Below are 24,325 nucleotides of genomic sequence, written 5' to 3' on the forward strand. Positions count from 1 at the left end.
TGGGTCCTGTGACCCTTGATTGACATGGCAGAGGTGTGTAAATCAAAAGATCAAAGAGATCTCAGATTTGACTTGTGTTGTGTTTATTACTGAATATATGATGGTTGTATCTGTAACCAGTGCAGTGGTGGGGGGTTTCTTATGATGGTTGTATCTGTAACCAGAGCAGTGGGGGGGTTTCTGTGAAGTCCTGTTGTTCACACCTAGAGACAGTGCCTACATCCTGAAACTACGTTTTAAATAGGGGGTTAAAGAAATAGTGATTTAAACAGAGAAGGCATTCTGAACAATCCTGTTACAATGGCTGCCGCTGCTCCAAAAACTCCCAAAACCACTAGAAGAGTGATGTGTATTTCACCAACAAGAGGGCCTGTTGAAATGAGAAAGGAACTGACTTTTGCACCAAGGAAAAAACAAAGCGTTAGTTTGACAAAGTTTCTTCATGAAGAGATTAATATGACGACTCGTGATTTCTCAATGTCTGGTGATCGTGTCGGAAGATTTGTGTTTGACAAAGTGATGCGTACCGTGAAGATCTATGCTATGGATGTTGAAGACAATTTTACAACGCGTGAGCCGTGCCTGATTTTCCCTGACAAAGACTGGTGGTTATTCTACAACTATGTCTGGAGAGATTTGAATGACTGTGGTGATGATCCATTGTACATTGCAGAATGGGATGGCATAGTCCCTGACACAAGATTTAGAGTGGTTGCGGATCACAGTAAAAAGTTACCTGATGACTGTGTTTACATTTTCTGCTGCAATGACAAGACAAAGATCCGTGAACATCTGTGGCCTATACCTGAAGCTGAGCACTACATGCACTATGACATGAAGTTTTTGTTTCAGTGGAAAGATGTTCATATAATTGATGATGTTTTTACATCTATTGACAAGATGTTTAGATGGTGTGATATGTATGATCGTTACAGCTCCGTAAAGATGAAATTGTTCCACCCTGAACGGGGCGTTTCCAAGACAACTGACCAGTTCTTATCCCCACCCACATATTACAGCCATTAAGAAAAAGTCTGCAGATCGGTACACTCGCTAGATTCATTTACCGTCATGTCTCAAGAATCCACGTCAGCCTGCTGCTACAGCAACACCCCCGAAACCCTGCCTGCAATGCCTGACGACAACGCTACGACTCTGGAGATCCTCCCACAAACCCATGACAACGCCTGGCTGGATAACTTCTGCATGGAGCTGGGGTATCACAACCTGACGTTTCTTACAACGCCTTACGGTGCTAACGGTGCTGTAGCTGGAGCCACGGTCTGTGCCAGCTTCGACGACATAGACGGCTGTATTCGCACTGATGCGTTTAAAATCATAAAGGCAACTATTGTAATTCTGTTGGAACACCTAATCAACAAAAAGCTTAAGGAACTCTGTCTGGGGTGTGAAGTTGATCATCCTAGTCAACTTAGACACTCCTGTTTGTTTGAACCCTGCGCCTATTTCTTTGATGCTTACTTTGACGAATTATCACGTAACCTGGTAAAGCCTGAGCTTAAACACATCATAGCTCAAGCATTAAACCGATTCGGTTTAAGGATTAATCCACAGAGGGTCCAGGGCTCGGTGGACTCTATTTTGTGCGAATTGCGTGACGAGGTTTTCATTGTGGAGAAGCTTCGCGAGATCAGAGAAAAAGTTGTGGATGTCGCCAGTGAACAGATTGTCTATGACGCAGTGGACTGCTGGAAGGGCGGTGCACACATTGAACAAGCGTAACAAGGCCATGGGGAACGGATGGTGTGTTAATGTACTGACTAAATGTATATTTAAGCAGCGTATTAGATGTGAAATGACCAACTTGCTGTACAAGATCATTGACGACAATCCTGGTGTATCCTTAACAGTAAACGGATGTGATGTTGATGCCAAACGTTTTACAAACCTCAGGAAACAAATGGAAATTGTAAGAACAATGTCAAATGAATGGACTGATGTCATGCGTATGTGTATTAATGCCTGTGAACCGATTTCTGTAACTATCAGAAAAATACTGGATCTAATGACTGATTGTGGTAACAGTATAAGAATTGCTGATGTTTTATGCCTGTGTACATATGTAACAGACCTATGTGTGATGCTGATTTCAAGAAATGATCAGACTAATGTTTGTGAGATTATTGAAACACTGGTTGACTACATGATTGAGAAAAAAATTGTAATGTGTGTAAAGTTTCTTCAGTACCTTGACAACGTTTGATAAATAAAAAACCAATTCACTTAAAGCAGATGTGTTATTCTTTTGTAGACTCTGAGGGGTGATGATATGTCTGAACAGATTCTGAAAAATATTTACTATAACCCTTCTAACCCCGGTTCTTTAGGGGGTAAAAGGCGTTTAAAAGATGCGGTTTTAAAGGAAACAGGCGTTCGCTTATCTGATAAACAAATTTCAGACTGGCTAGCCGGGGAGGATGCGTACACATTACACAGGACAGCACCTCTAAAATACAAAAGGAACAGGGTTTTTGTCTATGGTATCGACATGCAGTTCCAGGCGGATCTAGTCGATATGTCGGCATATGCCAAGGATAACGACAACAATCATTTTCTGTTGACATGCATAGATATTTTCAGTAAATATGCTTGGACACGTGTGTTAAAAAACAAGAGTGGTGTTGAAGTGGCTAAAGCTTTTGAATCCATATTGAAAGAGGGGAGAGTCCCTCAGAAATTACAAACAGATAAAGGAAAAGAGTTTTTTAACAAACATTTCCAAAACGTAATGAGAAAGTACAACATCTTACATTTTGCAACAGGTACAGAGTTAAAAGCTAGCATTATTGAGCGATTTCACCGCAGCTATAAGGCCCGAATGTTTCGATATTTAACAGCTACAAACTCCAGACGGTACGTAGACATACTTCAAGACCTCACAGATGGATACAACGCAAGCTATCACAGAAGCATCAAGATGAGACCGATAGACGTATGCAAAGAAAATGCATCGGAGGTGCTACATAACTTATATGGGGGTATGGGTTCACACAAAGTCAAACCTGTATTTAAGTATAAGATAGGTGACACAGTAAGAATTTCTAAAGTAAGGGGACCATTTGCAAAAGGATATGAGAAAAACTATACAGAAGAGTTTTTCACTGTAAAAGCATGCATTCCGCGAGATCCCCCCGTCTATAGACTCTGTGATTATGACGGAGATGTTATCGATGGGGTTTTTTATGAGGAGGAATTGCAAAAAATATCTGTGAGTACAAACAAAACATTTAAAATAGAAAAAATTTTGGACAGGAGACGAGAAGGCAGGTCAACAAAGGTTCTGATCCAGTGGCTAGGATGGCCTTCAAAATTCAACACATGGGTGAATGAGAAAGATGTGGTAGATGTGCAGACGCCATAAAATGAAAACACACATAGATGTGTGCGCATTCGTTTAAAAAACAATCATGTCTGAGGGTGGTTTTTACTTGACGCTCCCCTGTAATGCGTCGCTAGCCGTTTATCCAGAAAATACTATTTCTAGTTATAGGACCATGCTGGCAAGAACTATAAGCCTAAAAGGTGAATGGGAGGTCGGCTTGATCGAATTTGAATTCCCCAAATCATGGTACACATTTCCAGAGGAAGACGGTGCATATATTATCACACAGGACGATGATGGGTGGAAAAAGTCTGACCATCATGTCGTTGGCGAAGGGATTAAGATTCACATCAGCAATGGAGCTCAGACCATATCAAAGCTATGTAACACACTAAAGACAGGTTATTACGAGGATGTTCTATTTCTGAGAGAAATCAACACAACTTTACCTCCAGGGACGACCCTTGGCTACGATCATGTAAAAAACAGAGTCTTTCTAAAAGCCCCTCCGAAGATATCGCTGACGTTTTATGGGAAGCTTGCTGTTATATTAGGGTTAACCCCCGGAGTCGCTATAGAATCCGCAAATACCGCTAATGAAGAAGAGTATGGCCGAGGAATCACGGCTGTGACGTATGCGCCGTATCAAGCAGACATAAACGGTGGTTTCTACAGCCTGTATATATATACAGATATCATTGAATATCAATCAGTTGGTGATGCGCACGTCCCACTACTGAGATGTGTACATATAGACGGTGAGAATAATAAGATTCTCAGTGTTAGATACGATAAGGCACATTACGTACCTGTCAATAAAACAACCATCACAGATATAACTATAGAGGTAAAAGACGATCAGAATCAAAAGGTGCGTTTCACTTACGGCAAGGTGAGTGCTAAGTTACACTTCAGACCCGTGAAACAGGGATTATTTTAAAAATAAATAATGCCCTATTCTAACCCGTACAAAATGGATCCTGAGCGTTACGTGGCCTATTACCAAAATCAGGCCGGTAATGGCCTTCCTGGTTATGCAGGGGGTGGCGTTATGTATGGAATGGGTCTAGGTGGGCTTTTCAGGGGTCTCTTTCGAATGGCCATACCATTACTAAAACGTGGATTCAGTATTGCAAGACCACATCTTAAATCAGCTGCAAAAAACATACTAAGCGATGTTGTTAGCAATACCCTAACACACTCCTTTAACAATAACAATGCTCAAGACGGATCGGGGCTAATGGTGATGTCTCGCAAAAGAACGTCCAGGCCACCGGGGTCCAGAAGGAGTGGTCAAACACAGAAGAAAAGAAAACGTATCCCTAAGAAGACCTCAGTCGCAAAACGCAAGCGCAAGGAGACAGCAAAACGTGTAACAACCGCAAAGCCGAAGAAATCTGTCAAAACAATTTTCTAGATCATGGCATTACTACATAACATGTCGGAAGAATGCATTAAATCTGAACTCGATCTGTTCACAGTGCCTCTGACACAAACTGCTGTTGAAAAAAACACCTATATAGAGATACCGCCATTATCAGCGATTTCGGACACATCGCCTTTGGAGTTTTTTATTGCAGGAAATGGGGCAGATTATATCGACTTAAACAATGTTTTATTATTTTTGAGGGTCAAAATCACTAATCCTGATGGTACAGATATCGCAGATGGAGCACCAGTGGGCCTTATCAACTACGCAGGGGCAACAATATTTTCACAGGTTGACGTGTCACTGGGGGACCGTTTGATATCACAGAGCACAAACACCCATGCTTATCGCTGTCTTATTGAGTGCCTTCTAAATTATGATAAACATACCCTGGAAACACTTTTCTCCGCCGGGTTGTTCTATAAAGATACAGCAGGCCACATGGACGCTGCGGACCCTGCAGGAGGAAATCACGGTCTGACAAAGAGAGCGGCCTTTACCAACGCTAGTAATGTTGTTGAGCTACTAGCACCCATTCACAGCGATATCTTCTTTCAGGAAAAACTGATGCTCAATGGCGTCGACATTAAAATTCGTATGACACGGGGTAAAGATGAATTCTGTCTGATGAGGAACGATGCTATCGCCTACAAGCTAAACATCCTGTCAGCCTCGCTATTTGTGAAAAAAGTTAGCGTCTCACCCGCCGTGAGGCTAGGGCACGCACAAGCGCTGCTCTCAACCACCGCCAAGTACCCTATCGACCGCGTTTGTGTGAAAAACTTTTCAATCCCTCCAGGCTCACTAGTCTGCAATCAAGAAAACTTATTCTTAGGAACTCTTCCAAAATCTATTGTTCTAGCCATGGTTGACAATGATGCCTTTACAGGATCGTATAATAAAAACCCATTTGCCTTTAAAAATTATGATTTAGAATTTTTATCTATTTATCTGGACGGTCAGCAATTCCCTGCAAAGCCTCTGCAACCTGATTATGGGAGCGGTTCTGCAGTGCGTGAATTCTACCAAATAGCCTTGGCTTCCGGTAAACATCTCAAAAACCAAGCACTGTCTATTGATAGAGAGGACTTTTTGCACGGTTACACCCTCTACGCATTCAATCTCACGCCAGACGAGGGTTGTGGACAACACGTCTCGCTTATCAAGTCGGGGAATATTAGACTTGAAGCACGGTTCAGACAGCCTCTACCCCACACAATTAACCTTATTGTCTATTCTATTTTTGACAGTGTCATTGAAGTGTCAAACCGCCGTCAGATCTTGGTTGATTACTATTAATACATAATAATGAACACGATCCAGCTTACGGCTATCATGGACAAGATTTCATGCAACACCCATTTCCTCGGTGTGCTCCCATGCGACTACTTACCACAAACACCTTTAAGAAAATTACCGTCATCGGTTATTTTTAACACACATGTTTCTCGCCTCCCTGGTGAACACTGGCTTGCCATCCACATAAGCGAGGACGGCGTTGGATATTTCTTCGATAGCTTTGGAAATAAATATGACTATCCCAGTTTTCCACTAATAATCAGTGATTTTTTAAAACTGAATTCTAGAGTGGTACAATATTCCTCTGTGCAGGTCCAGGATTTTTCATCAGATACCTGCGGACAGCATTGTGTGTTCTTTCTCTATCACATGGCAAGGGGTCGTGATTATGATTATGTGTTAAAGTTATATAGTGACGATTTGATTAAAAACGACAAACGTGTGTCTGCTTTTGTAAAAAAACTAAAACAATCTCAATGTAATGAAAATGTTTTCAAGTGTGTTCAGTGTGTGCAAACGGGTGAAATGTTCATGTCAAGTGTTTAATATTTCACAATAATAAAAAACAAAATAGAAAATTCTTGTTATAACTCTTTATTTTACACACACACACACACACAACAATATCAATAACATGGTGAATAAAAAAATGAGAACGCAGTCTCTAAAAAAAAAATAAATAAATAAAAAACTCAGAGATTAAAAATGTAACCATTTGCTACGATCAAGAGTGGGGGATTTAAATACACCATCTTGTGGATAATTAAACTGTCCTGATGTGGTACTTTGGTCTACCTCACGTTTTTTACGTTTTTTAGAAGATTTGGTTATTGGAGGTGTCGATTTGGTTTTAAAAGAGTTAATCGTATGTCTAACATAGTGATTAGGGACCGTTGAATAAGGCATGTTTAAAAAGGCAAATGCCTCCAGAAACTCATTCCACCCAGCAGGTCTCCGTTCGTCAAGAATCTTTTGCGGTGCCATGACACTTTTAACTAAATCCAGCATGTGTGAACCAGGGATGGTTTTACCTTTAAATACAAACTCTCCCGACGCAGTCCAAGAAGCAATATCTTTGTTTTTAGACATTTTATCCAAAATGTAGCGAACGTTTTTTTCATTCCTCTGTGGGACATTCTTCAAAACATCATCTGCAATAACATCTAAAACATACTGGGTGTTCATACCCGTAGACTCCGCAGGTTCTTCTTTCTCAGCTTGTGCAGTTGATGGAAGTGATAATGTTAGTGTGCTGGTCTCGCTGTCTGCCAGCTTGGATAATGTTAAAAACCTCTGCAATACAGATGTATACATCTTTGCCTTTTCATATGGTTCCAGATCATTCCAGTGCAAAATATCCCTCATGGTCATATCCAGATCGTTCTCCACTACCTGATGTATAGATTCACGTGTGGTACCTGCCTTTAGTTTATCCAGCTGTCTTTGTGGAACCAGGTACATCTTCTCAGCATGTTCCATCCCTGACATTATTTATTAGATGCGATCAAACTGGTTATGAAAGGGACCGCAACACTTAAAAGTGGAAGAAGAAACCCGCCTTGTTGGTTAATCAACCGTCTCTTTCTTTTGACTCCGACTTTCTTATCTGCAACAAATTTGATTTCAGTTCTTTTTCTTTTCAGCTTCTGGTGTTGCTGCTGTGTGAGCGGGATATTACCGTGGAGAACATTAAGAGCTAATTCACACAAACATAAAATGAACTCATCTGTGGCTGCCTGTAAAATAACACGTCTTTGTTTGGGTGTTGCTTTTAATAACAGCTTTAAAAGAGAGTGGTTTCTTAAAAGTCTCCCAGACATCTTTTTTTCACCCTAATCAGTTACGTTTTTTTTTTTTCTGGAGGTATACAGCAGGATGTTGTGAAAGTAATGCAGTTCTGAGACGATACTGTTCGGGGGTCTTTGCTTTATAATCAATCAAAAGGTAACCGTAGGGGGAGCCAGTAGCATCTTCATAACACTCCATGAAAAACTTTGAGTTGTTTGGGTACATCTGTTTAGCTAAAATACTAATCTGTGCAGCGTCTCTCGAATTCCTGAAGACAACCAGATAATTTGTGTTCAAATTAATAGTTCTGCTGGATTTACCTTGAAAAAATAAATTCTGTAGAATGTAAATAACATTCAGATTTTTATGATGTACATAGACTGTAAAAAGTTTCTCAATCTGCTTGTTATTGGAAGCATCCTGCATAAAATCGTCAATTATGACGAGGGATGTTTTATTGACAGGAAACAAAACATCATCATCCAAAGTTTGTGGAATTCCTTCTATAAATTTAATATTGTTATCATACATATTCAACAAATCATCATACAAAGGTTGCCATACAGAATAAATGAAAACAATATTGTCAATTTTTTTAGAAATCAACTTTCCTGCATTTTGCAACAACATTTTTACAAAAAAGGTTTTACCACTGTTGCTTGGGCCTGCTATAACCAATGAAAAAGGACATTGGAGTCGAATGTCAAACCCTTCTGTGTCATGTACACCCCCACCAAAAACGTTGTCAGAAGCCATATGGAAGTGTAGTGAAGTCAGGGAGCAGTACACGCTTATCGTACACAACTCTGAATTTCTTTACAAATGACTTATTGTGTAACGTCAAATCCTTTTTATCCCTCACAATAGTGTCGTTGTGTGCAAGAATATGACGGCTATCACCCCTCCCCTTCACATAATGCTTAACAAGTCCAATCATTGAATCTAATGTGATGGCTTCGGAGTTTAAAGCGTTAAGTGTTATGCCTTTCACTTTCATACAAACCTTACCCATAGCGGTGACAAAACCATAACTTTTCGGGCCAGTGCTGGTAAAGAGGGTAATATGATCGCCGGGCCCGACTTCATCAGTAAGATCACCGAGATATGGACCTAGTGGCGGTTCATATTCACCTTCTCTGGTTGTAAAAACAACACTGTCGGTATCGCAATAAAGCAACCTATCACCCAGCCTGTCCATAAGCTCATAGAGTTCTAAACGCGCATGGGCAGTTGTAAAAGCACCAATAAAGACATTGACATTGCGAGTCTGGGGGGCTTTCCCTTCGGGGTAAGACCACTGTACAATTGCCGCAGTGTCTGACACAAATGAGAAATGTCTGATGTCGTACTCTGCACTAAAAATGTGTCGTGTAAATTGTTCCGGATCTGTAAGTATTTCAGTTTTAGGTAAACCCTCACGAAGGCAGAACCGCCCCCAGAGTGAGTTTAAGACCAATTTCATTATCGATCTACGCGCAGGGTTCGGTTCAATCTTGTCCACATTCAACTGAATCCCTTCTTTCTCAAAGTAATCTCTGATATAAGATTCTTTGTCTGCATCGGTCACCACATCTTTTGGAAACCCTGAGCTCTCCTGTTTGAACTGTAAAAATGTTTTAACATAATCACGGAACAGTGTATCTGATCGTTGGGGAAAATGCCATACCTCATCCAAATTTACCACAACATAGCCTTTTTCAATAGCTTTTAGCACTTCAATGCTTACCCAGCAACCACTGATGGCTCTTTCCTCATCTGTGTGCATACATGGTAGTGTCTGGTTCTGTTGTTCTGCACACAACCTGCAGAGCGGGAAAGTTAATTTTTTGTTTGCGCGGTAGGGTAGTACAGGGTGAAGCAGCTTTCGAGGTGGTAGTACTGTAGCCTTAACAAGGCCGTAATAATTTTCAAGATTATCAAAATCTTTGAAAATTATTTGGGGATGACCTATCGGGAAGCACTTTGTGGCCTGACAAAACGGGTAGAGACTTGTGAAATCCACATACCGTATGACCTCACCCTCTGTTGTCTTGTGATACAACTTGAATGAATTTGTTCTACCGCCGTACAAACTTTCGCGGGGTTTCAATCTCTCAGAATGTTTATAGACGGACATGAACGCAATCACATCGGCATCAGATTGTTTAGCATGGGTCCAGCTACACTCCCACTGAATCTCGGTATGAAGATTGTATGCATTCTGTAAAATTTCAATCTTGTCATCAAACTGTCTTTTGAGAAGACCGTAAGGTACCTTCAATAATGGATTTAAATCATTGGGGTTATAACATTGTTCACAACCGTGAAAAAAACACCCTGCAAACTCTAATGCTTTTTTATTTGTGCCATCGATATAAAAACCGTCTACATAATACTTGCCGAATGACACCTCGCCGTAGTTTAGAGCGTGTTGAACAACCACTGAACGTGATTTGCTGATATATTCAAGCCATTCAATTGATACGTTCGAGTATGTTTTGTTCTGATTGATATATGCGCTGTTGTGTGTCAGTGCTATTGTGTCTTTTGGGAGATGTGTTTTATAGATAGCCATGCAGGTGGATGCCAGAGTGGTGTAATTAAAAGGGTCCAGCCCTGTACACAGAATGAATTCATCACGGTACTTCATACATACATCCCTCAGCAGAACGACATCATTTTTTCCATAAATTGCTAGTTCTTTTTTAAAATCAAACACTTGGTCGGAGATAGTACTATACCATGCATCGAACTCCATTCTGTCTTTGTTTGACATAGTCGTATATCCGTAAAACTCTTTAGCAGGGTATGGTCCGACATATGAATCATTTTCAACACGGTTGAAGTGATGTGGGAAATAACCCTTCACAGAGTTGGTCAGATTAAAAGCAGCAGGCGTGTTGGCTAGACGCATGGGTATAAAACTGTAACTATCGATAAATCTCTGTTTGAATGCCTCGTCATACATATGGATTAGACGACACCCTTGCATTGTAATTTTAGGAGGGATCCCCATCTTAGTGAAGTATTCCAAAAGAATGAAATTATCAAATCCAGATGCATTATGTGCAATCCATGTGTAATTATTATAACGAGGCTGTCTGAATTTCTTAAAGGGCACCTATTATGCCCCTTTTTACAAGATATAATAATGGTCTTGGGTGTCCCCAGAATGTATTTGTGAAGTTTCAGCACAAAATACCCCACAGTTAATTTATTATAACCATTTGAAAATGTCATTTTTGGGGCCTGTTTTAAAAAGAGCTGTTTTGGTGTGTACCACCTTAAATATAAATGAGCTGCATATCCCCGCCCTGCCTTTGGATGAGGGCGTAACTGGCACACCTATTACAATGAGCGATCGGTATCGGTAGAAGCAGAATGGCTGAGAGTGGGAGACCCGCTGTTTTGTATGGCATTCAGCCGTATATGTTTGAACCAGAATCAGACCCAGATGATGAAGAGACTCCGGCAGAAGAAACACAAATGAGAATGGAGCAGGACGTCTCTGAATGGTTGTTTGATACATTTATGTACTTATATTTTAATCGCGTCCCCTTTGCAATTATGGATGTGCAACACGCACTGTGATAACGTTCGCGCAATTTTTTTAAACTACAAACACAAATACTGTGATAACGTTTGCTAAGTACAAACGAAATTATATTTATGCGAGGGAACGATTGCGTCATGTTGACATTACTTGTCGTACAGGTGTTTATGTGGCAAATGTGAGAAGATGGCTACAGAACCAGAAAATATATGCTGCAGGGAGATAGAACAGGTATTAATTTATTTACATTTGTAATTGTTGCAAAAAATAATAAGTGACATAAAACTGTCATACGCTATTTGTTGTATCAAAGGTTACAAGACGGATGCAACAACTTGAAGTCACTCCATCATGTATGGTAGACCATCCCGGAATGGATCCAGTTTGTTTAAATGTGTTTTCGTTACAAAACGCTTTTAACATTTACAGGGCTGACTATGGTCCCCTGCGACTTCGTGGAGTACAACAGTGAGTGTTAATGATTAGCACATTTAAGAAAAAATGTCAATTTCTTCTAAATATTACAAATATTTTTATGAATTTTTGATGAATTAATTTTTAGTCTAATATTTTCCCGGGTTATAAGGAAATTATAGTGAAAACAAAACATATTATAGCTTTAAATAATTTCACAACAACTTGCATATACATTTTTTTATTTACATTATGTATAAAGACACTGAACTGTACAAATAAGTTTAGAAATTAAATAATTTTAATAAAAGGACATTCCTCCAAAAAAAATTGAACCATGATCAATTAAATATCAAATATTTCAACTCCAGACAACAAATGATAGATATTTGAAAGAAAAAAAAACACAGAAAAATCCTTGAACCCTGTTTTGAGAACGTGGCTATGTGTGTGTGTGCCTTAGTCGTTACAGATTTTTAGCTTATCGGAGTTTTGTGAGCTGGTGCTGGGGTTTCCTTGGACGAAAAGTTCGAGTTGTGATTCCATCCTGTGTGGTCCTGAGGATTCGAAGAGAGTTTCCTGATGCCCAGGGTAGTTATGTAGGTTTTCGACCACCTATTGATTAAACCGAGATACCCTACTAGAGATGGCCTCCTCCTTCTCTGGCCGGTCATACTCTGCGCACAATGCTGGTGGTATTGGTATCCTCAAAACATCATCCACATATGGTGCAGGATCCACAAAGACTTTATCAAATATGAGGTCCAGCAGGTCATCCACATATTCTGTGCAATATAACATTTTATTTTATTTTAAATTAGTCAAATATTGAGTTTTCTAATAGCTTGTAAGAAATTATGCAAAAAAGATATGTACATTTGTAGTAAATTTGTTAAGTAAACTCATTTTATACATACTGAATGTTGCTTGTGTCTTTACTTCTCTGACCCGGTATTCTCCCTTCTTGGCCTTTGGAAAGGTCACTTTGAACACCGGTCGACCAGCTGCTGTCGTGGCTTGAGGACGCCCGGCATTCTCATTGTAATGTAGTGCAGCCAGGTATAGTCTGTAAGCAATAAATACATTTTCAACATTCAATGTCTACAGTGTATGTAAAAGTAAATTTATTTTTACAACAATAACATTACCTGCACAACATTCCCAGAAATGGAAAAACCACATTTTTTGGTGTAAACCGTAGTATTACACTGTGGAAAACCTCGATAGAAGAAGTCTGATAGTGTGGACTTAGCTTGGCAACATCCTTCACAATTCTCTTGTTGGAGAGAACTTTCTCCAACTTGAGATATGGCAGTGTTCCTAAATTATTGGAAGTGTTACTATAGTATGATATGTAATTTTAAATAAAAAAAGGCAAGCTATATGATCTGTATACATTTTTTAAAAGTAACTATTGCTTCTTTAGCCTACATACCAGCAGCTAGCCACTTTTTTGTGTCTCGACTTCTCCTTGTTCCATGTAGACATGCTGGAAAATTGCTGTCTTCATGTGTGTGCTTATTTTGCATGTGGTTTAGCATAGACATCCATTTAGCCACTCTTTCAGGTCCACTGCTTGATGATGCAGCAGTCCAATAGATGTGGTTTTTTATACTATGCAACCATTTACGTATTTTCTCACAACCCTTTAGCTTGCACACTTTTTCCAGCTGCTTTGAAATTCCTGGAGATTTCAATTAAATACAAACATGACAACACACAATAAGTAGAGCAATGTGTCATTACATATAATGTAATGGTGGTGTTTTATATATATATATATATATATATATATATATATATATATATATATATATATATATATATATACACACACACACACACACACAGTATATATATAAATAATCCGCTAACACATAATGATCCGCTAAAACAGTTTCAGCGCAATTATTAGTCTGTAAAAATTTAGAAAATGATATGATGGTAGTAAGGTTATTTACCTTTCTCTATGTGCCAGACATCATAGAATTGGTTGACATTGCGTTCCCTGAGGAATTTTTGTATTTGCGGATGTCGGTCAGTCACAATGCAGTCCAGAGTCACTCCATGAGCATCCAAAAAGTCAAGACCTCTCTTCAAACCTTCCTTTTCCATGTGGTAACTTCCTCCCACTTCATTACTCTGAAAATTGATTAAAATATAATTATTTTTTTGCGTTTAAAATAAAATATTCAAGTTTTCCAGGACATTGAATCAAAGGTTTCTGCTCATTTACCTGGACGAGTTGTACATCAACAACGGTGTTTGTCTCCAGGTCCATCATTGTGTAACTGCCATATTTGGCAGAGTGCCCTTCAAAAACAAAAATACATAATCTCTTATTACACAATGTGCCCTGTCTATAAGATAAAATTCTATATATTTTTTTCTTTATAAAAAAACAATGTAAATGTGTCCCACAATGTACCTGGTGAGTCAGCCCTCATATCTCCTCCAACAATGACCTTTTCCCTTTGAGCCAACAGCTGTAGCATCTCATCCTGCCAGTTTCTCCATTTGTAAACAATAGCAGGCTCAATGCACATTCGTGCATGACGACGAAAGGTGTCGTACTTGAAAAGATGTAACTTCATAGCTGCAAATATCTGACAACACATAGAGAAGAGTTGGTAAGCAGTAAATTATTAAATGAATAAACATATTTTTTTGTTACATTACACATTTTTAGTCTCATGTAACTGCAAAGCTATTGATTATTTCATTTACAAATACCTTTTCAATTGTGAAAAATGAAGCACCACTGAGATACACAGCAGCAGAAAGGTGAAGGTTTCCAGCTGGAGTACTGCCCAAAATCGGCTGACTGTTCCATTTCCGTGAGAACTGACAATGGTGGCAGAGTTGTTCAACACGTAGAAATGTTCCAATCCTTTGTGATCTTATATGACAGCTTCTATGACATACCGGGCACACATCAAACAGTTCCATGATGCAGGTCTCATAGACAATATATTTACAAATGTTTTGAATAGGGCTGGATTCTTGAGCTCTGAAAAAAAAAAAAAACATTAATTTACATAAGCACTACAGAAAAATTAGATATGCTATAATTAAAACAAACATTATTCTAAAATATAATATAAACTTACGACAAGTCTTTTGGCTCTGTTATTGATGTGTCTGCCTCTGCAGGATTAAATGTGACATCAGTCTCTTGTGATGTTAGTATTGAAGAGCATTCCTGCAGGATATCTTCATCTTCCTCAAGGTCCAGACAAGGTCTTTTTGATGAAGTCTTGAGGGGCGTGGAAGACGCAACAGCTGTATGAGAAACTAATTTTGTGCTAACATCAAAACTTGACAATGTTGTCTCTGTCTGGACACCTGGAATATATAATTCAGCAAAGTTTCAGCAAAGATTCACTTTCTCTATCGTGGCTATTCAATTCAATTCAAATTTATTTGTATAGTACTTTTCACAATACATTGTTTTAAAGCAACTTTACAGAAAATGAATTTCGAAATGTGCATATAAAAATACAATTAGCTATTACAATTATATAATATTATATTGTATACTATATAATATAAATATAGTTAAAAACATTAACATACAGACACTCCTGTGGTGTGTTTGAAGCGTCCTCATTGACAGTTGTGTACCAACACTGCATAGCTTTGATGTTTCTGTCTGCACGCCAATATCCCTCGTTCTACAGCTTCGTGTCGATGTGCTGGCCTTTGTATAAACATAGCAATTTTGATGTCTTGTCTTTACAGAAAACATACACGGTTTTTAATACAATATCTTTAAAAAATTATATACGTGTGGATACACACTTTACAAACAAGGTTTACATTATATACACAGTCAGATTTTCTACGACGACGACAACAACTTTAGACGCATTTGTTATTGAACTGGCTGACATCGACTGAAATGACTATTTTCTAAAAAAACATGAAATACACTTACTTCTTCTGAAGGTGACGTTGCATCGCGAACAGTAGGCAACGATCCAGACTTGAGGATTAACTTTGAAGCAAGACCTGCTTTGAATTGACCCTCGTTCTCAAAACAGTCAGTCAAAAAATGATTCGCGCAAACATAAACGTATTTCCTTCATAAATAAAATCCATCCACTGCGTTTTCAGTGGCTCTGATGTCGGAAGTAAGTGAAAACTACTATGTTCATTATTACATCCCACAACAGAACACTTATGTTTCTTAGGAGACATTACCGGCTGTCGTTGAAACAATGGAGGATGGTGTACAGATCACGGAGGGCGGGCTCTATGCCAAAACCAGATTGTCAATCAAACCACGTCGGTGGGGCTTAGCTCAATTCTACGTCACAGTGAGAGCAGTCTTAGAACAGGGCGTTTTGAGACAGTGCTCATGAATTATTGAGATTGTAAAAAAAACACTAGGTGGATTTTTATCATGCTAGGGTGGTTTTGCTCACACACTGCCAACACACATGTATGGTCAAACACCATGTAAAAGTGAATTTTGCATAATAGGTGCCCTTTAATGAGACGATCTACACAATCATAACCTTCGGCCGAAAATTCTTCTCCCTCAAACGTGATCGCATATACAAAAACTGCAAAATGTCTGTTATTTTCATAACGAGTTTCGAAATCAAAAAAAATGTAGCGATTATTTGGCTCCTTCACCTTAACCGGTTGAATAAAACACTGATGCACACCGTCGGTAACCAAAACCTCACTACAGTGAACACAGCAATCCGCTGGACATTTGTGTGGCTTGGGGTTGACGCCACTGACGTGGTAACGTTTATTACATTTACCACAATATTTGGTAACGTCGCACTGTGCAAATTTCTGACCTAGAGGTGGTTTTTTATGCTTCTGAAAACAATAGTCTGACCTACAGTACCTCAAACAGTCACCGCAGTGTTTTGTTTTTTTGGGGTAAAGATGACATTCAGAATCGTTGCAAACATCACAAGTGTATTGACATCTGTGATCTCGCTGTGCTGTAAACCCTTGATAGCAATACTCACACACGTATGGTGTGCCTACGAACCCCTTCAGATTTTTAATCATAAAATAATGATTGTCGTGCAGGTACAAAAACACTGTTTTAGGATGCGGTACATCTGTGTTTGCATATTTCTCCAGCTTTCCTGTATTCGTTCTATAGAAGACCACTATTTTAATATTCAACATACGTTCAAACTGGGCAATATCCTTAAGTGATATCATATGCTGATCGGTGTATCCTGCAGACTCCTGCAATGCTGATGCTACGGACACTAACTCAGTGTGTGGTTTCTGAGGGTTAAGAAAGTGTGCTAAGCAGATTGCAAAACAAAGATTGTTTTCCCCTGCAATGTTTGAGGGGACGAACAAATTAAGTCTGTTCTTATCAATCACCTGATTGTGGGCTAGTTCCCTTAATTTTCGTCGAGCACCTCCTTGTTTACTTCTTGCTATAGACACTTTTAAATTTAAACACTCATCAAACTGTACATCTGTGTTGCTTTGCATGATTTTTTCAAGATCACTGATGAAGAGATCGACACTGTAATCATTGTTAGCTGACAAGAGTGTATTAACATCAGATGTCAAGCTAGGACCACTCAAAGTGATGTTAATTAAACTACCATCTCCACCTAATAATCTGGAAAACGCCACTATTTCGGAAAACGTGTCATGTAAAAACACAGTGTAGTCTGATAGACGTGTAGAAGATATTTCCCTTAGATTTATAAGCCTGCGGATTTCCAAACCATTGAATCGCCCTCGTGGTACTACAGAGTATCCGGCCACATCGCCACCCGCTCTTACAAGTGTTTCTATTTCAGCTTGAGTGAGACCCATGCAGGGGTCTGTTAGGTCAAGTGTGTGATGTGACCTGGTACCTGCTCCCTCACCTAGCTGTTGAGAATTTAAAAACTGTTCAAAATCAAAAACTGGTTCGGGGGCTTCGTCTAGCTGTTGAGAGTTTAAAAACTGTTCAAAATCAAAAACAGGCTCTGACAGTTCGTCTAGCTGTTGAGAGTTTAAAAACTGTTCAAAATCAAAAACTGGTTCTGACACCTCGTCTAGCTGTTGAGAGTTTAAAAACTGTTCAAAATCAAAAACCGGTTCTGGAGGAGGCTCTGCCCTTGATTGTACCCTGTTTATTAATTTTAACAATTTAGACGGTTTGTGTTTTTTCATCTCATCAACAGTCTGTATGAGCCTGAGTAGCTTTTCTGTGGTGTTTTGTTGATTTTGGAAATTATCATCCCTATTGCCCCTTAACGGTGGATCTTGTTCACCATCACATGACTCCCGACAACGTTTTGCAGCCATTTCTAACACTAATTTATTTAAAAATATTCACAAAATACACACCACACAACTAAACGTAGAAGAAGGAAAAAATCTAATCATAAAACCACATCTATGCACACTTGTGACAAAAATAATACACACTTAGAAAAAAAAACTGGGTAAAGAAAATAGGACTCACCAATACAGTTATTTAAAAAGATCCAGCAGTTCAGTTAACAGCGTTACAGTCATTTCCTGATCACAGGCCGTCTTAGCATGTGCACCATGATGACGTTTTAGTAACGCAACAATATGTTTAAGGATGATCCCTTGTTTCTGCTGCTCCTTAACAACAGTGTCCAAAACAGCTTTGTTTGCGTCGTTCTGCTGTTTATGACGTGCTTGGTCCTCTATAATTCTTTCTTGGTTCTTGGCTACTGTGTCCAAAAGGGCTTTGTTCGCGTCGTTCTGCTGTTTATGATGTTCTTGGTTCTTGGCAACAGTGTCCAAAATGGCTTTGTTTGCGTCGTTCTGCTGTTTATGACGTGCTTGGTCCTCTATAATTCTTTCTTGGTTCTTGACAATAGTGTTCAAAATGTCATTGTTTGTGTCGTTCAGCTGCTGGTTCTTGTATTCCTCCTGGTTTGAAGGAAGCTTGTCTGCATCATCATCATCTGAATCGGCGACGTTTTCAACAGTGTCTGTGGGTTGATTTAAATTCTCCTCCTGATCCACATTAGATTGGACGTTCATATCGCATCCATCCCATGCTTGGGCAAAATGCTCGTCCCAGAGCTCCTTGTCTTCTGGTTCTGTACAATATTGATAATAATTAATACCGATAGTAGTAATAATAATAATTTAATTTAATTCCTCTATACTCACGAGTTGATTGTCTCGGACGTTTTCGCTCGGGGGTGTTAGGTATCACGTCGATCTCACAGGGGTCTACAGTCTTTTGTCTATCGGGCTGAACCGGGAGAGCAGTCACATTCTGGTGTTCATGGTGTGATCTTGATTTTACCCACGGTCTTCTAACACCTGCATCAGCAACTGCTTGAGGTATACTGTTTGCAAAACTCCCCGTACAATCTAGAGTGGAAAGAACAAACATTTTTTTTTTTTTTTTCATGGATGTGATACATATATATTCTAAATAATAATACAAATGATTAATACATACCAACAGGTGTAGAATTAGTAGATATTTGCGGTGGTGAATGGATCTGCGCTGTCACAACCACTCTTCTTCCTAATGGTGTTCCGTGTCTAGCACTGTTTGCTGTTTCATGTCGTTCCGCAGTTGTAACGGACGGGTACCGGTTAACAAGTTGTCTTAAACAAGCTGGCACAGACACGAAGTTTTATTTAGTCTTTTTTTCTTCTGACATTGTAAGATAAATCTTTAATAGATCTATATATTGATTAAAAATAAAAACCCACAGAGCGATCCCCTGTTTTCTCTCGCGACTCGGCCCTTCACCGTACTAATCGACTGTGCGCTCGTTGTTTGTATGAATGAGAAAGGGGAAAAGAAAAAGAAAAAAAAAAACGATCATAAACGTCAATCCTGCCACAAGTACAGTTTTATTTTATTTTTTACAACATAATATAAATTATTAACAGAACTTACCGGACGCGGGTGTGATGTCAGTCCTAACCCCCGGTACCTCGTACGCAACGTTAGGCTGTGGAGGGCGTGCTGTCGGTGGGGGATAATGAAAAAAGAACGATCATAAACACGCATTCGTTATACATAACGGTTTTTAATAAATAAAGAAACAATCGTTCAAACATACCGCCCGCGTTCAGTGCTTTGATTTCGTTCACAATCGTCTCATAACCGTTGCTCTGTGCACAGAACATCAAATTGCCTGTCAAGTAATGGGATGACTCGTGATCACACATAAACAAATTTGATTTAAAATGGCTGTTAATGAAAACTAGACTTACCATTAGGAGAGCCAGACATTTTTAAAAATGTTTTCGTACTTTTAAGACGTAGCAAAAAAAACTGTTTTAGCCGCTGAAGAAAGCTTCAGCTTCTGTGGCGTTAGCTTTTGTACACGCGAAAAACAGTCGCGAAAAAGAGGCGTGTCACATGGCGCCACAGCAGCCTCAAAGGAAGCAATGTAGGTGTGAGCAACAACCTAACGTAAAAACCACTCTGTATGTTTTAAGAAACGAATGGAGACTATTTTTTATATAGAAAATAGTATCACCTATTTTAAATATCAACATGCATTTGTGTGTGTGTGTGTGTGTGTGTGTGTGTGTGTGTGTGTGTGTGCGTGTGTGTGTGTGTGTGTGTGTGTGTGTGTTTAAAGTCGGTTTTAAAATTAGCGTGAGATTTCAACTCCTTTTACACATCACATATTATGGATAGTATTTTCTTAAAATTAAGGAATGCTTGTTTGATTTTATTAATTTCAGATAACATTCAATTATTTATCTCTTCAGCGACTTGGTTAGCTGATGATTTAGATAATGGTCTCTCTCACTCTTTGAAATTCTCACCTGGAAAGACACCAGACATCGTCCTCGTTTTCAAATGTGTTTGTAGACGGGGGGCATGTGGCCTGTCGGTGCCTAGGTATCAGCACCATATAGAGCAAACAAACATTGATCTTGCCAAGACATCAAAACCCTCACTTTTGCACAGCCATTCCCCCCCCCCCCCCCCAGGAAAAAACCCAGACACCTCCCCACTGTCTCTAGGTGTGAACAACAGGACTTCACAGAACCCCCCCACAGCTCTGGTTACAGATACAACCATCATAAGAAACCCCCCACTGCTCTGGTTACAGATACAACCATCATAAGAAACCCCCCACCACTGCTCTGGTTACAGATACAACCATCATAAGAAACCCCCCACCACTGCACTGGTTACAGATACAACCATCATATATTCAGTAATAAACACAACACAAGTCAAATCTGAGATCTCTTTGATCTTTTGATTTACACACCTCTGCCATGTCAATCAAGGGTCACAGGACCCAGTGGCATGGCAACCGCTTTGACTGACAGGCCTTCAGAATCAGAATCAGAATCAGAATCAGAATCAGAATGAGCTTTATTGCCAGGTATGTACACATACGAGGAATTTGTTTTCGTGACAGAAGCTCCGCAGTACAACAGAATGACAGCGACAGAACATAAAACACATAATAAAGAATAAAAAATACAAATAAGTAGAGAGTGAATAACAATATACAAATGACAATTGTAGGCAAGTATATTACAAAATGAAGTTATGTATGTACATATATATTGTGTGCAAAATTTAAGTGTATACTAAGTATGTGTGTTAGATAAATAAAGTGTGTGTGTATATAAATATAAAGTGTAGTGTGTCCGCCGTTATTATAAGCTGTTCATAAGATGGATTGCCTGAGGGAAGAAACTGGTCCTGTGTCTGGTCGTTCTAGTGCTCAGTGCTCTGTAGCGTCGACCAGATGGCAACAGTTCAAAGAGGGAGTGTGCTGGATGTGAGGGGTCCAGAGTGATTTTGACAGCCCTTTTTCTCACTCTGGATAAGTACAGTTCTTGAATAGATGGGAGGGTTGAACCGATGATTCGCTCAGCAGTCCGGACTACCCTCTGTAGTCTTCTGAGGTCAGATTTAGAAGCTGAGCTGAACCAGACAGTTACTGAAGTGCAGAGGATGGATTCAATGATGGTGGAGTAGAACTGTTTCAGCAGCTCCTGTGGCAGGTTAAACTTCCTCAGCTGGCGGAGAAAGTACAACCTCTGCTGGGCCTTTTTCACAATGGAGTCAATGTGAATGTCCCACTTCAGGTCCTGAGAGATAGAGGTGCCCAGGAACCTGAATGACTCCACTGCAGTCACAGTGCTGTTCATGATGGTGAGTGGGGGGAGTGCAGGGGGGTCTCTCCTGAAGTCCACGATCATCTCCACTGTTTTGAGGGTGTTAAGCTCCAGGTTGTTGAGACTGCACCAGACAGCCAGCTCTTTTACCTCCTGTCTGTAAGCAGACTCGTCACCGTCCTGAATGAGGCCGATGAGTGTGGTGTCATCTGCAAACTTCAGGAGCTTGACAGAGGGGTCCTTAGACGTGCAATCATTAGTGTACAGGGAGAAGAGCAGTGGGGAGAGAACACAGCCCTGGGGAGCTCCGGTGCTGATTGTACGGGTGCTGGATGTGTATTTTCCCAGCCTCACTAGCTGCTGCCTGTCTGTCAGGAAGCTGTTGATCCACTGACAGACGGAGGTGGGCACGGAGAGCTGATTTAGTTTGGGCAGGAGGAGGTTTGGGATGATCGTGTTGAAGGCCGAGCTGAAGTCCACAAACAGGATCCTCACATAAGTCCCCGGTCTGTCTAGGTGTTGCAGAACATAATGCAGTCCAATGTTTACTGCATCGTCCACAGACCTGTTTGCTCTGTAGGCAAACTGAAGAGGATCCAGCAAGGGCCCAGTGATGTCCTTCAGGTGGCCCAGCACCAGTTTTTCAAATGACTTCATGACTACAGACGTTAGAGCCACAGGCCTGTAGTCATTTAGTCCTGTAATTTTGGGTTTCTTAGGGATGGGGATGATGGTGGAACGTTTGAGGCATGAAGGGACTTCGCACAGCTCCAGCGATCTGTTGAAGATCTGTGTGAAGATGGGGGCCAGCTGGTCAGCACAGGATTTCAGACAGGCTGGTGTAACACAATCTGGGCCTGGTGCTTTTTTCCTTTTCTGCTTCCGGAAGACCTGGCGCACCGCATCCTCGCTGATCTGAATTGCAGGTGTGGGGGAGAGGGGGGATGCAGGAGGTGAGAATGGTGAGAGTGCTTGATTGGAGAGGTGTTCAGGATGGGTTGCAGGAGCTGTTAATGGTGTGAACGGTAGTTTGGAGAGGCATTCAGGGCTGGTTGCAGGAGTTGTGAAGGGTGTGAATGGTTGTTGGGGGAGGCGTTCAGGGCAGGTGATGGGTGTTCTTTCAAACCTGCAGTAAAAAACACCAACACCAACAATCAAGAATCTCACACACACAGAAACACTATAATTTGCTATTATACTCCATATAACTCCATATACAAGCCAGAAACTAAGACTTTTTTTTGCATAGGCCTATCTAAAGGGTTAATGGTCCCACCTAGTGATCAACTGTAAAAATAAAAAATTTTACCTCTTCCCAAAAGGGAAAACCACAAACAATCAAGAATGCATGATTATATGGATTATATGGTTTTTTTTATAGTCATAAATCAATCCAACTGACCATGCACACTTCTGACTACCTGTCAATCTACACGGACTGTACGGCCATAAATCAGGCCATAAATCAGGGTAATAAATCCTCAAGACTTGAGATAAAGTGTATGATAGGACTACTTACGTCATCACTTAACAACCGAATACTTTCACCACCATTAAAAGGCAGCAGGTGCATAAATACACTTTTGTTTACTCCATGTAGTTCTGAGAGCTGAGGTGTACATTTTGATTTTCTGAAATACATCAAGGTAAGTGCGCAAAGGTCTCTCTCACACACTCTGTCTCTCTCTTTCTCAAACACACACACATACACACACAATATAATATGCTGTTATACTCCATATAGCTTCATATACAAGTCAGAAACGAAGCTTTTTTTGCACAGGCCTATCCAAAGGGTTAATGGTCCCACCTAGTGATCAACTGTAAAAATAACAAATGTTACCTCTTCCCAACAGGGAAAACCACCAACAATCAAGAATCTCACACACACAGAAACACTATAATTTGCTATTATACTCCATATAACTCCATATACAAGCCAGAAACTAAGACTTTTTTTTGCATAGGCCTATCTAAAGGGTTAATGGTCCCACCTAGTGATCAACTGTAAAAATAAAAAATTTTACCTCTTCCCAAAAGGGAAAACCACAAACAATCAAGAATGCATGATTATATGGTGTCATGGCTTTGCAATCAAAAAATGTCGTTATAATGGAAGTCAATGGGGCAAAAACAGCCAACTGCCCAAGACTGTTATAAAAAGTAAAAAAAAAAATCCAGCCACAATTACTTTTATATTGAAAATAAGTCATTTTGTGTGTTTTTCCCCCAAATCAGTGACATCATTTATGGACTTGGCAATTAAAGAGTTAAATTCTTGGATTTTATTTTAAACATTTGGTAGTTCAAGACTGAAGTTGATTAACAGATTTATGCAAAAGAATGTGAAAAAAATATGAATCTGATACATTTTTACAGCAGTTTAATTGAGTGGATGTTTTCATCCCGAACATAACGAAAGGGTAGTGAATTTGAA

The 24,325-nt window shown here is 39.8% G+C and overlaps 2 protein-coding genes across 5 annotated transcripts; one reads left to right on the plus strand and one right to left on the minus strand.

Annotated features, from left to right (window-relative positions):
- Window positions 1-10,945: 10,945 nt before the first annotated feature.
- On the plus strand, window positions 10,946-12,721 carry LOC128021659 (P2X purinoceptor 7-like). The gene is made up of 4 exons (XM_052608973.1): window positions 10,946-11,353; window positions 11,553-11,622; window positions 11,705-11,859; window positions 12,269-12,721. Exons 1-4 carry the CDS (start codon window positions 11,220-11,222, stop codon window positions 12,429-12,431), a joined length of 522 nt encoding a protein of 173 aa, XP_052464933.1. The 5' UTR covers window positions 10,946-11,219; the 3' UTR covers window positions 12,432-12,721.
- On the minus strand, window positions 12,031-20,664 carry LOC128021464 (uncharacterized). Of its 4 annotated transcripts, XR_008185551.1 has the most exons (14): window positions 19,498-20,664; window positions 19,238-19,399; window positions 18,940-19,146; window positions 15,743-18,866; window positions 15,382-15,505; window positions 14,916-15,150; window positions 14,539-14,815; window positions 14,234-14,411; window positions 14,042-14,118; window positions 13,767-13,947; window positions 13,241-13,489; window positions 12,954-13,125; window positions 12,723-12,871; window positions 12,031-12,590 (listed from the first exon to the last, which is right to left on the minus strand). XR_008185551.1 is itself a non-coding variant. In XM_052608711.1 (11 exons), the coding sequence occupies exons 2-11, from the start codon at window positions 15,413-15,415 to the stop codon at window positions 12,421-12,423; spliced, it is 1,722 nt and encodes a 573-aa protein (XP_052464671.1). In that variant the 5' UTR covers window positions 15,416-15,505; window positions 15,743-16,228; the 3' UTR covers window positions 12,031-12,420. The 4 variants fall into 4 exon arrangements, 2 of the variants coding, with proteins under 2 accessions (XP_052464671.1, XP_052464668.1); XR_008185550.1 differs by having other exon boundaries at window positions 15,382-18,866; XM_052608711.1 differs by lacking the exons at window positions 18,940-19,146; window positions 19,238-19,399; window positions 19,498-20,664 and having other exon boundaries at window positions 15,743-16,228.
- Window positions 20,665-24,325: the final 3,661 nt, after the last annotated feature.

This window comes from Carassius gibelio, chromosome A2 (genome assembly GCF_023724105.1).
Source record: "Carassius gibelio isolate Cgi1373 ecotype wild population from Czech Republic chromosome A2, carGib1.2-hapl.c, whole genome shotgun sequence".
NCBI lineage: Eukaryota > Metazoa > Chordata > Actinopteri > Cypriniformes > Cyprinidae > Carassius > Carassius gibelio.